The 21,311-nt window shown below is 41.3% G+C and overlaps 1 protein-coding gene across 1 annotated transcript in view; it reads right to left on the bottom strand.

The window, feature by feature from the left end:
- Positions 1-21,311, bottom strand: part of SPON1 (spondin 1) — a 275,099-nt gene that overhangs the window by 180,527 nt on the left and 73,261 nt on the right. The window contains exon 3 of the mRNA XM_082661256.1: positions 12,571-12,704. Within this exon, the coding sequence (XP_082517382.1) occupies positions 12,571-12,704 (134 nt within the window). The remainder of the gene's footprint in view (positions 1-12,570; positions 12,705-21,311) is intronic.

The raw sequence follows: 21,311 nt of genomic DNA, 5'->3' as shown, positions 1-21,311 counted from the left end.
CGCAGGAAGGCAAATAGTTCAGGGACAATTCTTTGATTAGTGGTTGCAAATGAACGGTGATGGAGCTGTGAGCACCTCTGAAGGAATGTCATCTTCTACAGCGCTGAGGACCCTCTGCTCATCTTTCCAGCATCCTTTGTGTCTTCAGTGGACTTCCGCCCATTGTTCTACCAGATGAACTAATGAATGACCAGGTATATGACTCTGTTACCCTGTGGTTACATACTGGGTATAAAAAGATCTAATCAAGCCATTTTGGTGACAGGATAAAACATGCCAACCTGTTTTACACTTACTTCATGAGATTGGCCAAGATGGCAGAGTAGAAAGAACCTGAGTTCACCTCCTCTCATGGGCACACCAAAATCACAACTATTTGCAGAACAACCATCAATGAAAAAGACCAGAACCTACCAGAAAAGATCTTCTACAACTAAAGACATCAAGAAGGAACCACATGGGATGGGGGTAGGAGGGGCGGACTCACGATAGAGTCAAGTCCCATACCCCTGGGTGGGCGGATAATTATACTGGAGAATAATTACATTGCAGAGGTTCTCCCACAGGAGTGAGAGTTCTGAGCCCCATGTCAGGCTATCAAACCTGCGGGTCCTGCACTGAGTTGAGCCCCCAGAGCCTTTGGCTTTGAAGGTCAGTGAGGTTTGATTTCAGGAGCCCCGAAGGACTGGGGGAAACAGACTCCAGTCTTAAAGTGAGCACACAAAATACCATGAGCTCCAGGTCCCAGGGCAAAAGCAGCAATTTGATAGGGTCCTCCTACCTGCTGGCTTTGGAGTATCTCCTGGAGGGGGGGGGGGGTGGAGGAAGGGTGTGGCTCGCCCTGGGGACACAGGCCCTGGCAGTAGCCATTCTTGGGAGCTACTTCTACCATGTGGATGCTGGTGCTGGTCGACGCTGGTGCTGGCGGGCGCCATTTTGAAAATCTCCCTCCAGCTCATTAGTGCCAAGACCTGGCCTCACGCAATAGCCTGTAGGCTCTGGTGCTGGGATGCCTCAGGCCAAGCAACTAACTGGGACACACACACACAGCCCCACCCATCAGCAGGTAAGCGGCCTAAAGACTTCCTGAGCCCACAGCTGCCTCTGGACATGGCCCTGCCCACCAGAGGGCCCAGAACCCAGCTCCATCCATTGGTGGGCAGACACCAGTCCCAGAATCCCCTGGGCCCTGGCCCTGCCCTTAGGAAGACTCCACTAGCCTCTAGACCAGCCTCATCCAACAGGGGGCAGACACCAGATGTAAGAAAACCACAATCCTGCAGCCTGAGGACCCAGCCTGTAGCAGGCCAGACCCAGCCCTGGGTCCCAGCCCTGCCCACTAGCAGGTCAATGCACTTACTTCATGACCCTGAGAGACGAGGTAGGTGTGGAAACATCTCTTTGTCCTTTTCCACCCTTGTCCCAGGGCTGTCACTGTCCTACCTGGGGAAGGGGTGAGGCTCAGGAGTGGAGGAACACGTCTACTATATATTCCCTGGTTAAAAAAAATATGTATATGGATTGAAAGGTTAATGTAGATATGATACCATCTGATGATTTTTCATTGTTGCATTTTTATCCTGTGACCATTTCATGTCAAAAATGTCCCGGGGCAGGGCTTCCCTGGTGGGGCAGGGCTTCCCTGGTGGCGCAGTGGTTGAGAGTCCGCCTGCCGATGCAGGGGACACGGGTTCGTGCCCCGGTCCAGGAGGATTCCACATGCCGCGGAGCGGCTGGGCCCGTGAGCCATGGCCGCTGAGCCTGTGCATCCGGAGCCTGTGCTCCGCAACGGGAGAGGCCACAACAGTGAGAGGCCTGCGTACCGCACAAAAAAAAAAAAAAAAAAAAAAGTCCCAGGGCAAACAAATTGTGGTATATACATGTAATGGAATATTATTCAGATATAAAAAGGAATGAAGTATCAATACATGCTATAACATAGATGAACCTCAAAAACATTATGGTAAGTGAAAAAAGTCAGATGCAAAAGATCACATATTGTATGATTCCATTAATATGAAATATCAATAATAGGCAAATCCGTAGAGGCAGAACGCAGATTGGTGGCTGCTAGGGGCTGCCGGGAGAGGAAAATGGGGTTCCTGCTAATGAGTAAAGGGTTCTACTTTGGAGCAATGGAAATATTTTGGAATTAGACAGAGGTGGTGGTTGCACAACATTGTCAATGTACTAAATGCTACCAAACTGATGGCTTTAAACTGGTTAATTTCATGTTGTATGAATTTAATTTCAATGTTTTAAATGTCCACAGGATCTAAACATCATGTTTTGATCCCACCACGATCAGGGCCTAGAATATCTTGGCAATCCCTGCTCCAGCACTGGGATAGGACTGGGACTGGTCTTGCTGCCAGGGCTCTGGGTCCCTGTGCACGACTGGGGTGGGCCATTCACTCGCACATGCCCACCGAGTTGTGGTCACACCGCTGCCCCTTGCAGTGTGGGTTTCCGTGTTCCATCTGAGCCTCAGTTTCCTGCTGTGCCTGGAGCGCCTCCACAGCACGTACTTCCTGTTAATTCTTCCCAGTTTTCTCCCCGGGGGCTGGATCCTACACCTGGGACTCCAGCTGCGGAACGAAACTCTGCCGCCATTGGACTGCTCCCTTGGAACTATGCCACTGCCAGCCTCCCAGGAAGCCCTGGTATCTGGATTCCACCTGTTGGATGACATGTCTTAGAGTATCTAAGTCTTCCTGAACCAAGCACATGCTGCCCTCTTTTTTTTTTTTTTTTGTGGTACGCGGGCCTCTCACTGTTGTGGCCTCTCCCGTTGCGGAACGCAGGCTCTGGACGCGCAGGCTCAGCAGCCATGGCTCACGTGCCCAGCTGCTCCGCGGCATGTGGGATCTTCCCGGACCAGGGCACGAACCCGTGTCCCCTTCATCGGCAGGCGGACTCTCAACCACTGCGCCACCAGGGGAGCCCTCATGCTGCCCTTTTAACCATGGTCTTGGTTTCTCCAACTGCTCTCACAAGAACCAGCCTCTTCTACTGGTCTGGGGTTTCCCACCCCCTTTTCTATAGATTCCTTGCTTCCACCCCTAGTTAGCATTGCTGAGGTTCTAGCCAGCCTCAAGGGAGAGCCACCCTGACTTATGACGAAGGAGCCTGTGGTTCTTCTCAATAGCTAATGCCAGAAAAATTGCAGGGTAAGCTGCACTTCAGCCACATCAGATCCTTCTAATCCTGCCAGATTCCTCTAAATCATACACAGAGTCATCAGATGTGGGTTTTCTGTGTTATTTCCTTCCAAGATAAAAAGAGTTGGTGAGCTCCATGAAGTTACAAAATCTTATGAGTTCTGGCTAATCCCTCCTAATACTCATCTCTATCCTCACTAACAAGTCTTTCTCTTGCCAGGTCCTTGGCTTTGTTTTCCATTTTCTAAAGGACGTTTAGTTTCCTCACTTGGGAGCAACAACTCCCCGACCCAGGCAGTCCCACGCCTCTCCAGGCTTCACAGACCAAGTGAGGCAGAAGGTGGGGGTGTGCGGGTCAGTGTAGCTTAGTGGTGATTAGTTAACAACAAGGGCTTTGGAGTCAAGTGGAAGTGGGTTTAAGACCCAGCTCTATCACTAAACTGCTTTATTACCCTGAATACAAACTCTCTAAACCTCAGTTTTCTCATCAAGAAAATGGGAAGAGTATAGTGAAGACCCTACAGGGCTTTTATGAAGATTAAGTAAAATAAGGCATGCAATGCACCTAGCATAGTTCTTGGCAATAAATGTAAGCTACTTATACTACTCTTCATACTAACTGATGCAAGCTACTTATACTACTACTCATACTAACTGATGCATTGAGCATCTCTATACGCCTCTTCACATCCTCTCATCCCAACTCTGATTCCATCCACTGTTGCTATGAGCAGCTCTGTCCACTGTAATTAGATGATACACACCTTGTCTGTGTGGTGTACCTCTTGCTTCTTGTCCCAGAGCTTCTCTTGGTGCTGCAGTACATGTTCAGAACCTGATGAACATTCACACACGTGCAACCCAGACTGCAAGGGCATTAATGCCTGTGGGGCTACCCTTGATCAATGGAGGATGAAAACCAATGGATAATGGCTTCCCCCTTCATTCCTGGGCACGCTGCTCTGAGACACATGTCATATGTCTTCTCCAAAGGTCCCAGCAGGGGCAAGCATCGACTGACTGCCTACGGTGATGACCAGGTCAATAACACTTGACCAAATAACCCCCATCCCCACTGCCCCCACCTTCTCCCTGGGCTCACTCCCCAGATAAACTCTCTGCACACAAGCCTTTGTCTAAGCTGGGCTTTTAGGAGAACCTAGGCCAAGAATCAGCAGTTATTGAGTTCCTGGCACCGGGGTATACATTAGAGCAGGGGTGAGTACATTTTTTTCTATAAGGTGCCAGATAAAAAATATTTTAGACTTTGTAGGCTATAAGGTCTCTACTGCAACTTCTCAATTCTGCTGCTGTAGCGTGAAAGGGGCCCTAAACAATCCAGAAATGAATGAACCTGGTTGTGTTCCAATAAAACCTTCTTTATAAAAACAGGCAGTGGGCCAGACGTGGCCCACAGACTGTGGTTTGCCAACCCCTACATTAGGGCCACACAGATGAGTAAAATTGATCCCCTCCTCCATGAAGCTTGCAGCCTTGGGTGGGAGGAGGAGCAACAAATGAGGCTGCAAAGGTGTCTGCAAACATCACTAAGGACCTTGGACCCCACGCTAAGGAATTTTGGCTTCATTTTTTGGTGATGGGGAACACTGAATACGTTCTCAGATCTAGTAGCAGCTGCAGCTGGGAACAGGTTATTTCACGTGCAAGAAATGAATTGCTCGTTTTTAATATTTCTGTGAATCCCAGTCCTGCCAGAGGGCTGCCTCCCCTGCAATCCATGACCAAACTTTCCATCAGATGGCCAAGTTCCCTTATCTGTTACCCTTGAGGCCAGAGGTATCTCAGAATTCAGAATATTTTTGGATTTCAGAAAGATAATACAGGGTACTTTGCATATATTTTGCAGCATCGAACACATTAATATTTACAGTAAAAGACTATAAATAACTTCAAGTCAGTTCAAGGCAGGTTTGGATCCTAAATGAGTTGAGAAAATATCTTTTGGATTTTAGAGCTTTTTGGGTTTCAGAAATGCAGATGAAGGACTGTGGACTTGACTTATTTTGTGTTTCAGCCCTAGACTGTGACATTCTCAGAGACAGTCTCTGAATCCTCATTGACTGCATACAGTAGGTGCTCCATAAATGTTATCAAGAGAGTGAGCAGACGAGACTGGCAAGAGAACACTGTTCACGGAGGGATTCAGTGGAAGAAGAGGCTGGTCAGGGACTCTGGTAAAGGACATAGGGAGACTTAAATGCTCCGATCGGGATTCTGGACTTGATCTGGAAGGTGATGCAGAGCCCCCTTCAAGTTTGTTATGTAAGCGGTGTGACTCAGCTGCCTATGAGGACAGCAATTCTTATACCAGTAAGAGGCAGAATCACAGGGCAAGGAACTAGTGTGAGCAGTACAAGGTTCCTGCAATAGTGAGGCAAGAAGTGCCTGTGAGAAAGGCAGTGAATGTAAAGCAACTGAGAGAAAGAAGAGGCAGTTATGGCAACTAATCATGTTGGGGGAGAAGGAGAAGTTGCAGGTGAACCTGACCTGCCTGAGATGGTGGAGTACAGTACTAAGATCACAGACTCTGGAACCCAGAATGCTTCTCTGTTTAAATCCCAGCTCTGTCACTTACCCTGTGACCTTAGGGAAGTTACTTAACCTCTCTGTGCCTTAGCATCCCAATAGTATCCACTTCATAGGGTTGCTCTGCGGATTAAAAGAGTATCTATAATGCACCTAGACCAGGGCTTGACTCTGGGCTGTTATTACTGCCTGCAACCAATCATTGTTTCATACGGTTGAATTCCCCAAATGGTTCGCCAAGTGACTATCTCCTCCAGGGTAAGGCAACCCACATCTCAAAACCCCCCCAAGAAGTGACAAGTGGGTGTCAGAAGTCTAGTAATAAATGTATGCAATGAAGGTATGGAAAGACAAGATCACTTCCAGGGACAAAACTTTTATCAGACTTAAGGGGATAGGACTTCCCTCTGATGGGGTCTGTAAACATCTATTCTATTCACAGAGGCTTTTTCTTTCAATCAATCACCACTTTGCTGTAACAGTTTGCAGCGTTGAAGCATGCCACGGAAACTTTAAGTGCTGGGTCATTCATTTGTAGGGAGAAGGCTATAAGGAGGGATGTCTCAAAAGCCTGTAATTTAGAAATGTTCAAATCTTTGCATCCAAATGGAAAATGGAAATGGTGTCAGGTTTGTGCCAAAACGAAAGTTGTAATTGCGATGTGCTTCCCTTCCCAGCCCTCCTGGGCAAAGGAACATAACCAGCTACGTGGGCTTCAGAGCTGTCATCTACAGATATTTAGCAGACTCTGCAGCTTACACTACCAGTCTGCCTTCTCCCAGGAATATTACCCTAACACAGCAACACAAATGCCCATTTTTGAAAGTGAGGGCTCTGCAACAAAGTTAGTGTCTCCCCCTTCATCTTTCCTGGAATTTGCTGCCAGACGTAAGCACCCAGACTAACTTTTTAGTGAATCTTCCTTCTAGCATGTCAGTCCACTGTTTAGTCCACTCATGGCTCCCTTGTTCCTCTTGAATCAAGTTCAACCTCTTCGTCTTGACACTGGAGAACCTGCATGATTTAGCAATGGATTTCGGCCCCCAATGACCTTCTAATCTCACCGAGTCTGTCTGTTTACTGTCTCCCAGTGCCACCATATTTACTCTCACCTCTAAGTTCTCACGTTAGTTTCACTCCATTCACACCCTTCACCTGGAATGACCTCTTCCCTTCTGTCCATTTATCCACAGCCTACTACTGCCTTCAAGATAGAAACTAACCTTTCTAAGGAGCTCTGGTGCTCCCATTATTACATTCTTCATGCATCTACTTTCTGACTAACCATGTTTAATCTGTCCCCAGTTCATGTCTGTCTTGGGTTGACTAAGTTTTGCATATGTATTTTTATTTACACCACAACTAGACTTCAGGAAAGTGTCTTGAAAGTCAGGATCCTTGTTTATACTCTGAGTCTTTCTCAGTGATGGTCAGCTCTGGACACATGGAATACTGGTTGTGATTGGTTTCTCCAATACCACCTTCCACAAGAAAAACAAGGAAACTTTCTCATCTAGATAAAGGGTATTTCTCAACTTGATTCAAGGCATCAGTTTGATACCTGTACTTCCTGTTATACTTAAAAGTGAATTATAAGAGTATTCTCATTAAAATCAGGAATAAGCATGAATACCACTATTTAATACTGTACTAGAGGTGATAGATAATAAACTAAAACATGAAAAAGATACAAAGGTATATTTATTCATTATTTCCCCCCAAATGAAAAATAAACATTAGAACTATTAAGAGAGTTCAGCACTGTCTAAACTCAAACTCAAGGTACAAGAATCAATAGCTTTCCTAAACACAAGCAATCAATGATTAGAAACTTTAACAGGAAAAAAGAGCCCATTCACAAAAGCAATAAAAGTATAAAACACCTGTGGGGGAGAAAAAGCCTTACAAGAATGTTTAATTCAAATGAGGAAAAATTACATGACTTTCCTGAAGGACATAAAAGACCTGAAGAGGGCATATTCCATATTTCTAACTGGGAAAACACACTGTAGGTTGCTATGATATAAAAACATATTGTAGGGTTTGCAACACCATTCAAAATCCCAATATACGTTTTTATTAAACACAACACAAACTCATTCTATGATTCGTCTGGAATTATGAATCTGCTTGAATGGCCATGAACATTTTGAACCAGAAGATTAATGAGCGATGACTTGCTATCAAAACATAAAATAAAATTTTGCTATAAAATGGTGTGGGTTTCGTGCAGGGATAAGAAGATCAACAGAACAGAACAGACATGTATAAAAATTTTATATTTGTGAAAGTAGCATTTCAAACAATAAGGGAAAGGACAGACTATGTGATAAATGGATGTGAAACAACTACCTAGCCATTTTGAGAAAAATAGGTAGATTTTCATTTCCCAGCTGTGTGGATAGCTCTGGTCTGTCCCTCCAGCTACTTCCTTCAACCTTCTGTACCCTGTTCTTTGCGGGAGAGGAGAATCTGTGTGAACTCTATCAACGAGGCTTCGTTGTCCTCGTGGTGGGAGTCAAGGTCAAAAGGGAGAATTGACAGGGAATCAAGACTGGGATCCCTGTGGGTCACCTCAGGCTAGTAGCTTCCCTTAACTGAAGTTCTCAGCCCCTGGGAGGTGGTGGTCTTCTCTGCCCCGTCCTCTGCACGCTCCTTTCGCCCCTTCAGACATGGGTGCTAAAGGCCCCTCTCACTTTTATTTTGGCCACACCATCATAATCAGACCCCTGATTCAACGACCCTTTGGCACCTCATGTGGAGCATGCCATCTATTTTTTCTTGAGGCTTATTGATACCATATTATTCACAAAATTAAATTCCAGGAAGATTAAAGACCTAAATTTATTTTTAAACCTATAAAAATATTAACAATATGGGAATATATTTATAACCTTGGGTGTAGGAAGATTATTTTTAGACAAGATACAAATCAAAATTCATAAGAGGAAGGATGGATACATTTGACTAAAACAAAATGCCAAATTTTTGGATGATTAGATACTCATAAGCAAAGTTAAGAGAAAGATGGAGAGGAATATTTGAAATTTATAACAAAGTGTTATTATCTGCACCATACAAGGATCAATTTTAAACATAAATATAGTTTAAATATATTAAATTATATATTTACATATGTTTATATATAAAACACATAATATAAAATATATTTTATACATATAATATACACATATATTTTATATATAAATATATGGAAATATATAAACATCAATTTTTAAAAGAAACATTATTAGAATAATGGACAAGAATATGAATGGGCCATTTACAAAGAGGAATAAGAGAAATAAATGGAATAAATATTTGAAAAGATTCTTAATATTACTAGTAATCAGGAAAATATAAATTACCACAAGACACCATTTTTAACCATCAGATGGGCAGAACTTTAAAGAATGATAAACATCAAGAGCTGTTGAGGAACTTCCCTGGTGGTCCAGTGGCTAAGACTCCACACTCCCAATGCAGGGGGCCCGGGTTCAATCCCTGGTCAGGGAACTAGATCTCACATGCCACAACTAAGAGTTCACATGCCACAACTAAAGATCCCACATGCCGCAACTAAGACCTGGTGCAGCCAAATTAAAAAAAAAAAAAAAAAAAGAGTTGTTGAGCAAGTAAGGAAACAGGCTCTCTTGTTCACAGTCAGGGAGAGTGTTTAAGTTGGCAAGCTTTTTGGAGGAAAATCTGGCAGTGTCTATTAAAATTATAAATGTCCAGCCCTTATGATCCTACTTCTTGGCAGCTACCATGGATAAAAACTTGCATATTTGCTCAAAGAGGTATGTGTAAGGATGTTTATTATAGCACTATTGGTAATAGTAAAAAACTGGAAACAATCTAAATGTCCATCAACTGTGGAATAACTAACACATTTGCACAGTAGATTATATGCAACAGTTTAAAAACAGAGATAGATCCATATGTTCTGACCTGGAAATATCTCTAATACCTTTTATTTAGTGAAAACCTATTTAATTTCAGGACATCACGTAGACCATGATACCATTTGTGTAAAGGGTACTTGTATGTTTTTTTATATGTGTATAAACTCACAGATAGAAGTCTAACAAATACACACCAAATTGATATCTATTGTTACTTTGGGGTAGAAGACTGTGGGATTTATTGGGAGAAATGTCAGGGATTTTTCACTTTTTTTGTATTCTGTATTTTTCTGTATTTCACTATTTTCTGTATTGTTTGAAATTTTACAATGTGAATGTATTTACATCTTACCTATAAAATGATTTCTTTAGTGAATAATTATAAATTACATTTAATTCCTTCAGAAAAAGATAAAAGAAAGGAAGAACATGGGGCTTTAGCATTAAATGGAAGTATGACTTCAAGAAACTTGCCTAATTCACTGAGACTTGTCTCCTCCTGCATAAAAGGGGGAAGTTTGTTGTGAAGATTAAATTAGACAAAGCCCGCTAGATGTGCAGCTGACTTCATGGTAGACAGTACTGGTTGTCCCTTTCTTTCTTCTCCATTTGGCCTGTGAGAACCTTTAGGGCCAAGATCTTAACTTCAGTTGCCTGTACACTGTGGACGTCTGTGCAAATAGAAGCTCAGTTACATTTACTGAAAGAATGAGTGACTGAACAAGCCACATTTGTTTACTGTTAATGGATAAACATATGTTCACATATGTTCATTGTTAACAGTAAACAAGAGAAGCCTTTTTGGCTTCCAACAGGAAGATCAAAGGCTTCTGGTTTGTGAGAATAAGTCAAAGAAAACCAGAGATCTACACCAAAGGGATGAGGGTTTTAGAGCAGGAAGGTTCATCACACAGATCTGATATTGGAGAGCCCCTCTGTGGAGTGATAGGGCTGCCATGGGCAGGGGTGTGGGTACTGGAAAGCCAAGCTGAGAACCCGGTCTCCAGGCTGAGAGACTGAATATACTAATGGACAAAGGCTAGGCTGTATCTGACAGTGACGATAGAACTCTGACCCCCAACCTCTGCAGTAAATGGGAAGCCAAACCACAACGTCTGCAGCCATTAGTCCAGAACGGTTAGGACTTGGGCAACGATGTCAACTCTCTAATTTTGCCCCACTGCCTCCTCTATTTCCATCTCAGGACCAGTCAGAGAAAGCCTAATATGCTCTCCAAACCAATCACATCAGATGCTCCATTTCTAGTTAGCCCGCCCTCAGCTTCCCCATGCCAACAATCTCCAGTGAGAAAGTACCCACAATCTTCTCTTATTTTTCACTGTAAAGCTTTCCCACTCCTCTGCCTGCCTTTGAGTCTCTGTCAAATGCTAGTGATGGCAGCTGATTTCCTTGCTACATAGCAAGCTCTGAATAAATAGCCTCTTTTCTCAGTTCAGTGGTCTTCGTTTATTCCCACAAGGCCTTCTCCCACATTGCAACTAGATACTAGATACATGTTATATATTGGGATTTATACTTATACATAAATTCTACTTCTAAATTTAAAACAAATCACCAATGTAGATTAGTGCCAAAAGCCAAACTTCTCAAGGAATCTGAGGAAGGATGCTCAGCTTGCATTAAACTAAGAAAAAAATAAATGATGTCCATACAGATGGCAGCAAAAAGAGGCCAAAGACAAGACTGCGTCTGGACAATGGACAGAGGCTTCCAGAAATCTCTGCAAGCTTTCTTTTTCTCCCATAAGGCAGGCACAGCTGGGTCCAGAAACTGCAGGGAATGGAGAGTCTAGGTGGAATGCCTCCTTATCAGTCTCTCCTCAGGGCTGGGCTGTAGTTGTAAGTCTTTAGAAATGTCCACCTGCCACAGGTTCAGACAAATGAACCAAATATATACATAAGGCCTTAGGGGATTTAAAGAAGAAGATGGTTGGGAAGTTCCCAGCCCCTAACTCCAGGAAAAAGGGTTTCTTGGATGCTGGCATTGGAGCCTTGCCTATCGATCTACCCACGACTATTTGCCTGTCTGAAATCCTAAAATTCTCAACATCACTCTGTAGAGCCTTAAAATGTATTTAAAACAGGTTATAGCCACATTTCTCAAACTACTTAATGTTAATAGATGTCTCAGCAAAAAAAGGAGCTTTGCAGTCAAGTCTGGGAAATGCTGGGCGAAACCAAGTTAAACAGACTTCTTTTTTGGCAGGACTTTGCAAAACCTTCAATATGCTAATATATGTTGTGAATCTGCAAGAAGGAGATATATAGCATACAGCATCTTCCGAAGTTATTTAACCATAGAAATTGATTTCCTGCCCACCTATTTACATCTCCCTGAACATCATTCTATAACATACAACTTTGGAAGCACAGGTTTGAGATAATGCTACCTTTCATGGGAAAACCATTGGCTGGCTCATACCTCTCATCATCTATTGTAACTCACCAAGAGGAGGATCAAGATGCCCCATAGGAAGCGGGGCAAGAGGGCAATTTTGATGGGAGAAGGAAGAAGACAGGATCATAAAGCAGAGCCTGGGGCCAACGGAGGTTATAGTCAGGTCTCAGGTCAGTCTAGCACAGCTTAAGGACAGGGGGTGTATTCAAGACGGAGGAAGCCAAAAATTATCCTCGCCTGGGTCATAATTTTTCTTGACCAGCCATAGGGGTCATTATCTCTAGGAAGATAGAGAGTAACCAGCAGGTCATTGCATGGGAAGAAAATAGAGATTCAGGTGATTGATTCTTTGCATAGCACTTTACAAAAGACCGCCCATAGTCCTGTTTTAGAGTCAAGATAAGGGAGGGCAGAGAGATGATACAACTTGTCTGATGCCCCAATAAAGGCACTTTTCCTTCTGCAACCGCACCACGGAGACTTCGAGAGAGCACAGGAAAGGGGAGTGAAGTGTTGCAAGGATTCCCTTGTTCACTTACTTTAGAATCACACAGCCGGTTCCTGCAGGGGGCGCTATCCAGAACACCTGGATCCGCGTCCTCCTCCGTGGGGTGCTTTCGGTGACCGCAACGGGGCAATTACTCATAAATTGTGTTTCTTCTTCATCTATGATCTGTGGAAAACCAGTGGAAAATAAACACATTAAAATGCAATGTCACTTTGGGAAGTTTCCGTGTTGACACTTCCTTAATTTTATTTTTAAATCTGTCATTTTCTGTTAGTAGTTCTACATCCCCAAGACACCAGAACAGTGCCTGGCACAGAGCCCCACTTAATGCTTGTTGAATTAACGTAAGGGCAAGGATGTAGCACCTGTTCTCCGCTCTCTGGGACCAGGATCTTACGTCAGCACTTTGAGGGACAGGCCACTAGGTGATGATGTTGCTCATTTCACTACAACAACCTGTGTCCCACTTCAGGGAAGGAGGAGGGTGGGGGAAAGATGATCCAAAGCAAACACTATATACCTAGACGTTGTGATTCAATTTTATAGCTTGAAATTAAAATGTTAAAAGAAAACCCCCCTTTGGAGTAAGTATACCAAAGTACATAAAGTCGCCCAGCTCTATAGCACTGTTTACTCTTGCAGCCTCTCCTTTCTTAATTTGTGCCTTATACCGGTGTTCTCCCAAGTTAACCATCAAGATTTCCTATGACACTGCAAAAAAGCTGGTAGCCATTCCCATTCCACAAGGCTGTTTTCACCATTTCTCCGGCTTGCTTCTGGGTCTGCAGCCAGGACTTGCCTATCCCTCTCATAGAACCACAGACTGTTAGACCTGAATGGCTCTTTTTGGGGAAACCGTCTAAATCCAATGGGTCTTAAGTGCCAACTCCAACTGATTGGTAGTAGCTGTGTTATGAGTGGTGTTACTAACATTAACAGAGAACATTTATTGGGTGTTTAGTGTAGGCTAGGTACTAAGCTAAGTGCTTTATATGAATTACTCATTTAATTTTCAAATACAACTTAATGAGATCATTATATCCATATTGTATTTACTTTATTTAAAATGTTTTTTAATTCCTCTTTTTTTTAGGAAAGCAGGTAAAAAATTAAGTCACATCATATCCTTTCATCACTGTGCAAAGCAAAGGCAACGTTTTGTTTACCTCTATATTCTTTATACATCTCTCATTTCCTTCCTTTGTTTACTGCTCACGCCTAAGTATTTAATATATGTCCTTCTGAATATCTCTATATACATATATTACATATATGTGTGTGTGTGTAATTTACTTGAAGTTACATAGAGTTGTTTTGTATTTTAATATTTCTTTCACTTAATCTTATAATTTTGAGATATGTCAGTGTTACTACATGTGAATGTAACACTGCTACTGATGCTGCTTAGTACTCCACTGCATGCATGGACCACATTTTACTTATTCTCCCAGTGAGGAGCACTTAACTGACTTCCAGCTCTTTGCCTCGACAAACATTGCTGTAATACAAATCCTCATGCTGCTCTGCTTATGAACGTACCTGAGAGATTCTCAGCAATATAAACCATGTAGTGGGACTGCTTGGTTGTGAGGTTGTAGGTATAATCATATTAATTTCACTAAGTAGTTCCAGATTGTTCTGCAAAATGGCTTTACCTACTTTCATTCTATAAGCTATGCATAACTGTTCCCATTTCCCCATATCCTCACTAGTACTTGTGATTATTGGACTTCCTAATTGTTTCCAACCTGATGGATGTAAAGTAGTATCTTGTTTTCATTTAATACTAGCAAATTTGAGCATCTCCTTCACATGAACATCTTCACGTTTCTCCTGTGAATTGCCTACTCAAAATATTTACTGGTGGATTTTTCTTTTTCTTGTCGATTTGTAGGACTTTCCAGATATGAAATGCTCATCATTTACAAATATCTTTCTGTCACCCAGACGTTCATCTTATCTTTGGAATTCTTCAATAATTTCCATCTAATCAAATTGATCAATTTCTCTCCTATGGCTTGCACTTTTTTGGTCTTGCTAAAAACACTGAGATCACAAAGATATTCTCTAGTATTTTCTTCCAGTAGCTTTATAATTTTATTTTCACATTTAGGCCTTCAATCCATGTAGAATTTACTTTTTAATGTGATGGAGTAGGGATCCAACTCTATTTTCTCCATACTGTGAGCTACTTCAAAACAAATTAGTAAACAGATTTTTTTAGAGCAGTTTCACACTCACAGCAAAATTGAGCAGAAAGTACAGCGAGTTCCCATATACCCCCTGTTCCCACACATGCACAACCTTCCCCATTATCAACATCAGGTATCAGAGTGGTACATTTGTTACAACTGATAAACCTATAGAAACCTACACTGACACATCATCACCCAAAGTCCACAGTTTACATTAGAGTTCACTCTTGGTGTTCTATGGGGTTTTGACAAAGGTATAATATGCATCCACCATTGTAGTATTGTATTGAGTAGTTTCACTGCCTTAAAAAATCCTCTGCTCTGCCGATTCATCCCTTCCTCCCCACAACCCCGGGCAATCGTCAAGCTTTTGCTGTAATTGCTTATTAGTTCCCTGAGGTCTTTTGTCGATTCAGATTTTCCTATGTAGACAGCCATGTCATCTGTAAACAAAGACGGCTTTATTTCTTCCTTCCCAATCCGTATATCTTTTATTTCCTTATCTTGTCTTGTTGTATTAGCTAGGACATCCAGTATGATGTTGAAAAGTAGTGGTAAGAGGGGACATCCTTGCCGTGTTCTTGATCTTTGCAGCAAAGTCTCAAGTTTCCTACCAGTAAGTATGATGTTAAGTGTAGGTTTTTTGTACGCTCTTTACCAAGTTAAGGACCTTTATCTCTATTCATAGTTTGCTGAGAGTTAGGGTGTTGGATTCTGTCAAATGCTTTTTCTGCATCTATTTATATGATCATGTGATTTTTCTTCTTTCACCTGTTGATGTGATCGATTACATTAATTGATTTTCAAATGCTGAACCAGCCTTGCATGACTGGGATAAATCCCACTTGGTTATGGTGTCTATTCTTTTTATACACTGTTGCATTTGATTTGCTAATATTTTGTTGAGGAATTTTACATCTATGTTCATGAGAGATATGGGTTTGCAGTTTTCCTTTCTTTGCAATGTCTTTGTCTACTTTTGGTAATAGGGTGGTGCTGGCCTCATAGAATGAGTTAGGAAGTAGAGAATCGGTATAATTTCTTCCTTAAAGAAGAAATTCACCAGTGAACCCATCTCAGTCTGGTTCTTTCTGTTTTGGAAGGATATTAATCATTGATTCAATTTCTTTAAAAGATATAGGTCTACTGATATTTTCTATTCCTTATTGTGTGAGTTTTGGTAGATTGCGTCTTTCAAGGAATTGGTCCATTTCATCTAGGTTATCAAATTTGTGAGCATAGAGTTGTTTGTAATACTCCTTATTATTCTTTTAGTGTCCATGGGATCTGTAGTGATGTCCCTTCTTTCATTTCTGATATTAGTAACTTGTGTCTCCTCTTTTTTTTTTCAGTTAGCCTGGCTAAGGGCTTATCAATCTTACTGATCTTTTCAAACAACCAGCTCTTGGTTTTATTGATTTTCTCTATTGATTTCTTTCTTTTTTCAGTTTCATTGATTTCTGCTCTAATTTTTATTATTTTTCCGGTTTATTTTAGATATATTTGCTTTTCTTTTTCTAGTTTCCTAAAGTAGAAGATTAGATTGATTTAAAGTTTTTCTCCTTTTCTAATATGTACATTCAATGCTATAAATTTCCCTTAAGTGCTGCTTTCATTGCATCGCACAAATTTTGATAAGTTGTATTTTCACTTTCATTTAGTTCACAATATTTTAAAATTTCTTTCGAAATTCCTTCTTTGACCCATGTGTTGGTTAGAAATGTGTTGTTTAATCTCCAACTATTTGGGGATTTTCCAGCTATCTTTCTATTATTGATTTCTAGTTTAATTCTATTGTGGTGTGAGAGCAGATATTGTATAATTTCTATCTTTTTAAATTTGTTAAGGTGTATTTTATGACCCAGAATGTGATCCATCTTGTTGAATGTTCCATGTGAGCTTGAGAAGAACATGTAATCTGCTGTTGTTGAATCGAGTCTATAGATGTCAGTTAGATCCAGCTGATTGATGGCACTGCTGAGTTGAACTATGTCCTTACCGAATTTCTGCCTGCTACATCTGTCCATTTCTGATAGAGGGGAATTGAAGTCTACAACTGTGACAATGGATTCATCTATTTCTCCTTGAAGTTCTACAAGTTTTCAGCTCACACATTTTTTTTTTTTTGTTTTTTGGCGGCACGCAGGCCTCTCACTGTTGCGGCCTCTCCCGTCGCGGAGCACAGGCTCCGGACGCGCAGGCTCAGCGGCCATGGCTCACGGGCCCAGCCTCTCCGCGACATGTGGGATCTTCCCAGACCGGGGCACGAACCCGCGTCCCCTGCATCGGCAGGCGGACTCTCAACCACTGCGCCACCAGGGAAGCCCTCAGCTCACACGTTTTGATGGTCTGTCATTAGGTGCAAACATATTAAGGATTATTACATCTTCTTGGAGTATCGATCCCTTTATCATTATGTAATGCCTCTCTTTATTCCTGATAACTTTCATTGCTCTGAAGTCCACTCTGCCTGAAATTAATATAGCTATTCCTGCTTTCTTTTGATTAATGTTAACATTGTATATCTTTCTCGTCATCCTGCTTTTAATCTATTGATATATGTCTTTATATTTGAGGTGGATTTCTTATAGACAACATACAAGGGTCTTGTTTTTGATTCACTGACAACCTTTTAATTGATGTTTAGACCACTGATGTTTAAACTGATTATTGATATAGGCAGATTAATATTTACCATATTTGTTGCCTTGTTCTTTGTTCCTATTTCTGTCTTTCACACTTTTTCTGTCTTTTTTGGTTCTAACTGAGAATTTTATATGAGTCTATCTGTTTTCCTTTCTTAGCGTATCAATTATACTTTTTTTTTTTTTTGGCTTTTTAAAATGGTTGTCCTGGAGTTTTCAGTATACATTTACAACTAACCCAAGTCTGCCATCAAATAACACTATACTGCTTCAAAGATAGTGCAAGTACCTTATAATAACAAAATATCCCTAATTCCTTCCTCCTTTCCCTTATATCATTGCTGTCATTCATTTCACTTACACATATATAAGCATATATAGACATAAACATATATAATTGAATACACTGTTACTATTATTATTTTGAACAAAGTATTATCTGTTAGATCAATTAAGAATAAGAAAAATTTTTTAATTTATTTTACCTTCCTTTATTCCTTCTTTAATACTCTTCCTTTTTTAAATGGAGATCTGACTTTCTGACCTATATTATTTTTCTTCTCTCTAAAGAACTTTGTAAACATTTTTTGCAAGACGGGTCTACTGGCGACAAATTCCCTCAATTTTTGTTTGTCTGAAGAAGTCTCTATATCTTTTTCACTTTTGAAGAATAATTTCACAGGGTACTGAGTTCTAAGTTGGTGGCTTTTTTCTCTCAACACATTAAATATTTCACCCCACTCTCTCCTTGTCTGCATGGTTTCTGAGAAGTTGTAGATAATTCTTATCTTTGTTCTTCTGTAGGTAAGGTGTTTTTTTCCTCTGGCTTCTTTCAGGATTTTTAATTTATCTCTAATTTTCTGTAGTTTAAAAATGATATGATTGGGTATAGTTTTTTTGGCATTTATCTTTCTTGGCGTTCTCCGAGCTTCCTGGATCTTTGGTTTAGTGTCAGATATTAATTTGAGGAAATTCTCAGTCATTATTGTCTCAAGTATTTCTTCTGTTCCTTTCTCCCTTTCTTCTCCTGGTATTCCTATTATGCATATGTTATGCCTTTTGTAGTTGTCTCATAGTCCTTGTATATTCTGTTCTGTTTTTTTCAGTCTTTGTGTTTTTGCTTTTCAGTTTTAGTAGTTTTTGTTGATATATCCTCAAGCTCAGAGATTCCTCAGCTGTGTCCAGTCTACTGACAAGCCCATCAAAGGCATTCTTCATTTCTGTTACAAGGTTTTTGATCTCTAGCATTTCTTTTTGGTTTTTCCTTAGGATTTCCATCTCTGCTTACATTGCCCATCTGTTCTTACATGCTGTCCACTTTATCCATTAGAGCCCTTAGCATATTAATCATTGTTGTTTCAAATTCCCTGTCTGATAATTCCAACATCCCTGCCATGTCTGGTTCTGATGCTTTCTCTATCTCTTCAGATGTGTTTTTTGCCTTTTGGTTTGCCTTTTAATTTTTTGTTGCAAGGTGGACATGATATGCTGTAAAAGGAACTGAGGTAAATAGGCCTTTAGTAACATGTAGACATACCTCAATTTATTGTGGCTTCACTTTATTGCATTTCACACACTGCATTTTTTAACAGTATTTTTTAATTAAGGTATGTCCATTTTTTAGACATAATGCTACTGTGCACTTAATAGAGTACAGTACAATGTAAACATAACTTTTATATGTGCTGAGAAACCAAAAATGTCATGTGACTAGATTTATTGCAATTTTTGCTTTATTGCAGTGGTCTGAAACTGAACCAACAATATCTTTGAAGTGTGCCTGTGGTAAGGGGTCAGGGAGAGGAAGTGTTCTATAGTCTTATGATTAGGTCTCCGTCTTTTGGTGACGTGTACCCCTGCACTGTGAATTTCACGTGTGCGTCTCAGTTACCCCCCACCACTTAGGTGGGACTGGATGGCTGGAGGGGGCTGGAGTTGGGTATTTCCCTTCCCCCAGATAGGCTACGTTCTGATAAAACTCTAGGAGATTAGGCTCCAGTAAGATAGCTCCTCCTGAGAGCAGACCTTGTTGAGAAGAACAGAATGCCTGGTGTGTTTAAAACTAGCTCCTTTCCTCCTCCCCTTGCCAGAAGCCCGAAGAGAATTTTTTCTCTGATATTCACTGTGAGGACGTGGTAGATCTCCTGGAGGTGAAGCCCACAAAAGTTATTCCCCCTCCCCGCCAATGACTGGGCGCCTCTGGAGTTTCTAACTCTCGGACTTGTCCACACTGAGCCTCAAGCAATCCATCTATTGTAGTTCAGGTTTTCCTACTCCGGCACATGGAAATTTCTGCTCTGTTAAGTTGTCATTCTCTGTATCCTCCTGTCTGCCTCTCCAATTTGGGGGCAGCAATGTGCCCGGTGATCTCATTTCTCTGATGGCTCTAGAAAGAACTGTTGCTTTTTTGGTTTGCTCAGCATTTCACTTGTTAGGATGGAGTGGTGACCTCTAAGCTCCTTACCCGGGGGCCTAGAAGCTAGACGTCCATACCGTGAGCTACTTTTAACACCACTCAATCCATCTTTCCTCCACTTTGTGATGCCACCTTTCTCATATAAAGAGTGACCATAAAATTTATTGTCCAAACAAGGATGAAAAAGTTTGTTATTAATGATCACAATATTCTGAGACAACTGGCAAAAGAGACTTTTCCAGGCCAATGGGGCTTATGTATACCAGGTTCCCAAACACATTGTTACTGAGCTTTATACTCAGGTTCCCACCCACCCCCACCATAGCACTGTAAATATATTTCAATATCTGCAACGGCAAGTCCTCATTCCCTGCTCTTCTTTATCAACATTGTGTTATCTCTGTGGATCTTTATTTTTTCATATATGGTATAAATACTCTAAAAACTCCCTTGCTTCTCTGTCGTTTTATCTTCTTTTTTTAAAATTTAATTTTATTTATTTTTTTATACAGCATGTTCTTATTAGTTATCCATATTAGTGTATATATGTCAATCCCAATCTCCCAATTCATTTTATCTTCTTGATGCGATAAAATCCCAGCCACTCACACCTGTGGAGCTCGGTGCTACTGGACAAAGTCATGTGATGAGGCCAATTGTTTCCTATATTAATTGACTCCTAGCCTCAGGTCTGCCCGGCTACATTGCTGTATGTATCTGGCAAACCATTACCTTTCCACTGTCAACGATGATGATTTCAAATCTCCAATCTCTCCAAACTTCCAACATTAATCTCTTCTTTCACTCTTATTGTATTACCTTGCCACTTACTTCACAGAATAAACAGAAGTCAGCAGATTTAAAGTCCTTCACTTTCCCACCTGCATTCACCCTGTCCTCCTTCATTCTTATTATAACAGAGGAACCTTACTTCTCTTTCGTCTCTGCTCTGTTCCCATCCCTCTTCCTGACTCTAACAATTATCCCTTTTATCTCCTCCAGGTTCAACTTTTGCCCCAGTTGAATCATTCCTATTAATCTTGTAAGCACGGTTGAGTCTTTCCCATTGAAAAATAAAGACACCTTCAGTTAACCCTTCATCCCCCTCCAGATGTGGTGTTATCTCTCTTCTCTCCATCACTATCAAATAACTTGAATGAGTTGGCTATACTTCCAGTCTTCACTTCACATCCCACTCATCTTCATCCCAATCCCAGGAGTTTGGGGCGTACATCACACTATTAAAACAGCTCTAGCTAAGGCCATCAGTGGCTTCTGCAGTGCTTAACCTAATAGATCTACAGTCCTTCTTGAAGCACTCTCCTCCCATAGCTTCTGTGCCATAGCTCCTTCCTGCCCTCTCCCCACCTCCACTTTCCTGTCCTCTCTCCCTATTTTCTTTGGCTGCAGATCCTCCTCTACTGGCTTTTAAATTTGAAATTGCTCAAAGCTCACTCCTAAGCCCTCTCCTGTTCTGACTTTATTCCCTCTATGTAAGTGATCTCATTCAACTCAC

This window comes from Grampus griseus (assembly GCF_964374135.1).
Source record: "Grampus griseus genome assembly, chromosome: 8".
In the NCBI taxonomy this organism is placed as follows: domain Eukaryota; kingdom Metazoa; phylum Chordata; class Mammalia; order Artiodactyla; family Delphinidae; genus Grampus; species Grampus griseus.
Note: the sequence above shows the minus strand (reverse complement) of the source record. Positions and strands in the feature narration are given on the sequence as shown.